General features: G+C 60.7%; 1 protein-coding gene across 2 annotated transcripts; it reads right to left on the bottom strand.

Moving 5' to 3' along the window:
• Nucleotides 1-586: 586 nt before the first annotated feature.
• Nucleotides 587-5,425, bottom strand: PTMA (prothymosin alpha). 2 transcript variants are annotated; one of them, XM_064286553.1, is made up of 5 exons: nt 5,185-5,425; nt 2,493-2,564; nt 2,166-2,262; nt 1,580-1,653; nt 587-1,328 (listed from the first exon to the last, which is right to left on the bottom strand). In XM_064286553.1, the coding sequence occupies exons 1-5, from the start codon at nt 5,227-5,229 to the stop codon at nt 1,281-1,283; spliced, it is 336 nt and encodes a 111-aa protein (XP_064142623.1). In that variant the 5' UTR covers nt 5,230-5,425; the 3' UTR covers nt 587-1,280. The 2 variants fall into 2 exon arrangements, with proteins under 2 accessions (XP_064142623.1, XP_064142624.1); XM_064286554.1 differs by having other exon boundaries at nt 2,166-2,259; nt 5,185-5,423.
• Nucleotides 5,426-5,765: the final 340 nt, after the last annotated feature.

A 5,765-nucleotide genomic window follows, 5' to 3' on the forward strand; every position in this document is an offset into this window, starting at 1 on the left:
TAGGCATGAGCCTTACCAGCCTCCTAGAGAGGCTGGCACTTGGAGAATGAGGGCCAGGCTGTCTCAGTGCTCTAGAAAAGGAAAGCTCGCCAGTCCTAAGAGACCAGCAGATATCATGTGCTGCCACCAGGGGGCCCACTCTGTAGTTAAGAGTGGAGGAGCCTGCAGGGAGGCCACAGCTGCACCATGATCCTGTTGGGAGCAGGCAGCCATCTTAGGAGTCTTCGTCCAAGATCACACCTGGCTTGTGGCCCACCTCCGGGGCCCCACAGAATGGTTGCCCCACAAAGCTCTTCTCCAGAGTGCCTGGGGCAGTGGATACCTCCTTCTAAGACATCTGTGGGCAATCCACCAGGCCCACACTTGGCCCCACTCAAGGGGTCTTACAGCTCCCCCCTCCCCTGGCCGAGGCTGCAGCCACTTGTTCCATATTGAAGCTCGGTCCGTGACCAGCACAGCCACCCACCACACCCTACTGCCCAAAGGCCACACCCACAGCCAAGACACTCCCTTTCAAGCCCACCCTTGCCCTCCCTGGAAGGTCTAAAAAAACTGTAAACAGAAAAACCAGGCTCAAGACAGTTTGTTAGAACAACTCAGCAAAATAAAATTCCGGTTTATTGTTGGACAACATTGTTTCACACATACATCAAACAGGCCAAAAAAAAATAAACAGCAACTTCATAGACAAAAAAAGGAAAAAAAGCAACCTTTTATCTTTGGCCTTTTTAACCATCTCATACAAACCAACTACTTATAGTACAGCTAAGTACATACACAAAAGTTACTGGAATGCTCAGAATAAGATTGTATTTTGTTGTTTTTGCTTTTTTTACAAGGTTTTTTTTCTCCTTTGAGATTATAATGAACATGGTCACACCACAAGTAAAGTCAGAAGGACAGAGGACGCTCTGAAGGCTAGTTTGGTCATCTGAGATCATTAAAAATGGCTGACCCCTAACAATATGTACAAAAATATAAAATGTAAATAAAAAATACAAACAAATTCTCCTTTTTAAAGTACTTTTAAGAAAAAAAGCAGGGCCTTGGAGGTTTTGGTTCTTTTTTCCTCCCGTTGCAAATTCACGTTGTGGTTTTGGTTGGGTGGTGGAGAGCGCCTGTCGTCTGCAGGTGGCGCTGCCCGAGCTGGGTGGGCGGGACTCTCTACTCGAAGGTGACCACGTTTAGATTCTGAGACGGGAAGTGGCGGGTGAATAGGTCACGATGGCCTTTTTTTTTTTTTATTTTTTTTTTAAGTTTAACTTTTCCTTTTTTGTTGTCTAGTCATCCTCATCGGTCTTCTGCTTCTTGGTGTCAACATCATCATCCTGGGGAGAGAAGATGGTCAATCCCCTGCCAGCCCCACTCCCCAGCCACTTGCACCAGCAGCTCCAAACCCTCTGGGGAGTTGGGCCCCTCTCATGTTCCCTCCCTTTCCAGCTTTAAGGCGAGCCCCTTCAGACCACCCTTAACTAGTCAGAACAATGCAATCCAGAGAGCTTCAGTACCTACATACTACTTGGGTTCAAGGGGGAAGAGAAGTCCTTAGATCCTAACCCCCCCCCCAACCAGAACCCACCTCATCATCTTCAGCTGCCCGTTTGCCCGTAGCTGCCTCAGCCTCCTCATCTTCATCTCCATCCTCTTCCTCACCTGGAGAACAATTGAGAACCAAGTCAACCACGGTGCCCTCTTCAGCCAACGAGGAAAGGGCTCTAACCCCCTACCCAGTGGCAGTTAAAACGAGGGTACACTTCTCCACAGGGATTGCCCAAGAACAGTGTGGGGAATTAGGGTGCCACTGATCTGTCTCTGCTGCCTCACACGCTGGGAAGGGCAGAGAACCCACCCCCAACTCCAATATAGGTACTTTTTTCAGAGAAGAAAAGGCCCAGGGGCCCAAACAGCTGTACCCAGGGGCAGAGGGTGTGTGTGTGTGTGTCTGTGTCTGTGTGTGTGTGTGTGTGTGTTTACACAGCCTCTTTATGTCACTAGATAAATAAAGGAACACCCAACTTGGAGTCAAGTACAAGTCCAGTTGTGGGCATCCACACACTGGCCCCCAGACTTCATGGCTCCAACTCCATCAGCTCCCAATTCCTTCCTTTTTGTCAAGGAAAGCTGTGAAAAAGTACCAGAAAAGGAGAAAACAGGAGGCTACTCACCATCACCTTCTTCCTCCTCCTCTTCTTCCTCCCCACCTTCTTCCTCCTCTTCGTCTACCTCATTGTCAGCCTCCTGTTCCCCATTTTCCTCATTCTCCTCGACAGAAAACACACCAGGTCATAAGCCCACCAGCCCGGGGCTGGATAAGGGCGGAGCACTCCTGCCCCCGTCACCCACCGCCCTTCCTCCCGAGATCCTGCCCGATGCTTCTCCAGGCAAGACCATCAAAAGGCCCCAAGCTCCCAACAGAACTGCCCAAAAATCAGAGGAAGGGAAACTTCCTGGGCCAGGAGCAGCCACGGGTCATGAGCAAAGCGGACACTCACAGCGTTCCCATTAGCGGGAGCATCTCTTCCATTCTCTGCCTCCTCCACAACCTCCTTCTTCTCCTTTAAGTCCTTTAAAAAAGGTGGGAAAAAAAAATCGGTAAGTCTTCCGAATAACCCAGCAAAGAAAAAGAGACCAATTCTGACTCATAAAAACCCCACAGAACCGAGTAGGACTAGCTCATAGGGTTTTCCAAGGTACGGCTAGTGGATTCAAACTATCGACCTTTTGGTTAGCAGCCAAACGCTTAACCGCTGCGACACGAGGGCTTCCTTAAGTTAAAAAGCTGTGAGCTACAAGCGGAACCAGTGGAAGGAAGAACCAGCCACATGGCCACAGGAGATCCTGAGCTTGTCTGTGGCCAGAATTCCGTATAATTCCTTAACCCTAAACACACCAAAAACAGCGGCCCACAGCGGCTACCCGCAGCTCCCGCCCCCCTTGTGCTTCTTAGGAAAGCAGCCATGTGGCATCACAGTCCCAAACCCGTCTGGCCGGGCCGACGGGCCCAGGAACGCTTGCTCTCGCACACACCCATCGCACTTGTTTCCTACTAGAGCGAGCTCCGCCTCCCACTGATACTTCCATAAATAAATACGGCGATAAAAGGAGCGCCCTGGCGCTGGGGGGAGAATGCCACGGGAGGGCTCTCTTGGGAAGGCGATAGGAGGGACTAACCCAACGACCAACAAGCGGAGCCGAAACTCACAGGGTCCAGGATTCGGCAGGAAACGCCACATCCCGCCAACCCCGTAGCGGACAGCTGTCCCTAGAGACCGAAAACCGTTGCTGGGAATGGGCGCCGGCTGTGCGGGCTCCCCTAAGGCAGCGGCTTCCCTGCGCCCAGAGGCACCGCCCCGAGGACGACCAGCGTCCATCCTGTTAGGCGTGAGCGAGCGCCCCGTTTCCCTCCCGCCCTCTCGGCCCCGGCCCCACAGCGCGGCGCAGCCGTGGGCGCCCCGAGGCCTTATAACTTTTTCCACTGGCACGACTGAGCCGGCCAACACCCACTGCCTCCGGGGTGGGAAACCGCCGCTCGGCCAGTGGCCGGAGGACACCTGTGGGGCCCCTTGCCGGGCAAGCCGGGCAGCCGGGACCCCGAAGTGCCCGCTCCCGCCCCCTGGCGGCCAAAGCCCCGGGGAGCGATGGGGGCGGGGAGGCCACGGCGCGCAGGCGCGCGGCCCCCGCCCGGCGGGCTTTGCGCGCGGGCCTCGGCACGCACTGCGCGCGCGGAGCACGTGGCCCGGGGCCGCCGAGTGCGCCCCGGCCCCGCGGAGACCGCAGACGGGCGGGCCGCGCCTGCCCTGCCTGGTCCGGCAGCGCGCCAGACTCCCCTCCTCGTGGCGCCCCCTGCCGCCTCCGTCTCCAAGCCTCCGCCTCTGCATTTGGCGGGCAAAGTACCGCGGGAGGCGCCCCGAAGCCCGCGGTGCTCTCAGCCCACAGCCCGATACCGTCGGGAACGCGCGCAGCGGGGCTCATTGCCTTCCCCTGGAACCCACCTCCCAGGGTCGCCCGTGCGGTGGGCCCGTGTTGGGAAGCCCAACCCACCCCAGACACTGGTCCCCGGCTGGGTCCCGAAGTAACCGGCAGAGTCCCTCACGGGGATCGGGGCCGCGAGTTCCGCGCCGCTCGGGTTGTCGCCCCTGGGGGCCGACGGGAGGTGACGCCGGGCGCAGAAGGGTTAAGGAAACGCCAAGGTGACTCGCGCCGGTGCCCGCAGGGGCGCAGAACAGGGCCAAAGGGTAAAGAAGCCGGTTGGCCTCCAGGTGCCGCTCTCCCGCCGAGGGCAGCAGAGCCGGAGCGGCGCCGCGCCGGTGCCCAAACCGAGGGCACGGAGTCCGCAGCGCGGAGCGGGAACCAGCACCACCCACGGGGCCGGCTCGGCCCCGCCGCGGCCACAGCTTTTGTTTGGCTACATCACCCCCGGGGCGGCCGCGCACACGGCGCTACCGGGCAGCCGCGGGGGGCGCCCATCGTCGCCCCGCTCCTTTACTTTCAGTTTCCTCCCCCTCAGGCGCGTGGGCTTGCCGTCTCCTCAGCCAAGCCGCGCGCGGCGAGTGAATTACCGCGACCGGCGACTGCTCCGGCGCGGTCCCCAAGACGCCCGCCCCCGCTCCCCGAGGGCGCCAGGCCCTTCACACCTCCGCGGGGACTCGACGTCGCGGCCGCCGGCCCCGCGCTGCCTTATCGCCTCGGCCCCAGATCACGCCGGGCCGCCGCACGGCGCGAAACGGGGCGCCAAGGCCGAACAAAGAGCAGTGCCGCCGGCGGCGCCCCCGAGCCGCCCCTGCCCGGCGCCGGTCTGCGCCCCCCGCACTTCCGACTCCGACGCACTCGAGTTCCAAAGTTATCTTTACGCGCCTGGCGGGCCGACGACCCCGGCCTGGCCCTCCCGCCGCTGCGCAGACGAGTCGCAAACAAGTTTGGGGGCCGTGCAGCAGGCCCCGGCCTCCCCGCCTCCGCGCCCGGCTCCGGCGCCCGGCCCGCGCCCCGACGGCACACGGGTGCCCGAGCACTGCCCGCCCCCTCCCCCGCGCACACAAAGAGGGGGCCGGCGGGGTGCACCGCGCGGGACTGCGGGCTCCCCGCAGGAAGAGTGGCAGCGGGCCCGGGCTGCTGCTCGCCGCGCGCCAAACCTGGCTCCGGCGGCGGCGCGCGGAGCCCGAGGGGGCGGGCGACGTCCAGCCTCACCTTGGTGGTGATCTCAGAGCTGGTGTCCACGGCCGCGTCTGACATGGTGGGGCACGCTGGTGATCCGATGCAGCGGATTACAAAGAAAGCGCGAGTTCGGGGACTCTGGTGAGAAGGCAGCCGGAGTCCGCGGCGGCAGAGGAGGCGCGCGGCGGAGGTGGCTGCAGCGACCGCGGAGCCAGACCCGGGAACAATGCAAAGATGGCTTTTCAGAGCAGCCAGTGGGGGACTCACGCGGCGCCAGAACCTTTAATATAGATTAGTGGGCGGCGCTCAGCCTCCCTTGCCCGAGCACTATTGGCTGAGCTCAGGGAGCGGGCGCTCGCTCATTGGCTCGATTCCGAACAATGGGCAAGCGTGCTTAAAGCGGCAGTGCCTTGGCGCGTCCCGCGCTGCGCAGTCGCCGGCCGCACTGTCATTCAGAGTCTGAGTTTGCCGGGTCTGTCTGCGGGGCCGAGCCTGCCGGGGGAGGGCGCGCGGGCGCGCTCAGGCCGCGCGCTCCCGCGCTGTTTTCCTAGGGCTGCTGACGCAGAGAGCCAAAGCGCGGCAAAGCAGCCCGCCCCGCCCCGCCCCGCCCCGCC

Source organism: Loxodonta africana, chromosome 6, assembly GCF_030014295.1.
Source record: "Loxodonta africana isolate mLoxAfr1 chromosome 6, mLoxAfr1.hap2, whole genome shotgun sequence".
In the NCBI taxonomy this organism is placed as follows: domain Eukaryota; kingdom Metazoa; phylum Chordata; class Mammalia; order Proboscidea; family Elephantidae; genus Loxodonta; species Loxodonta africana.

Excerpts from the sequence above, each read along its gene's own strand:
- PTMA (XM_064286553.1), bottom strand. The coding sequence starts at position 5,229 with ATGTCAGACGCGGCCGTGGACACCAGCTCTGAGATCACCACCAAG. Across the intron at positions 2,263-2,492 it reads CTCCCGCTAATGGGAACGCT|GAGAATGAGGAAAATGGGGA; the intron begins GTGAGTGTCCGC and ends TTTTCTGTCGAG. Across the intron at positions 1,329-1,579 it reads GGGCAGCTGAAGATGATGAG|GATGATGATGTTGACACCAA; the intron begins GTGGGTTCTGGT and ends TTCTCTCCCCAG.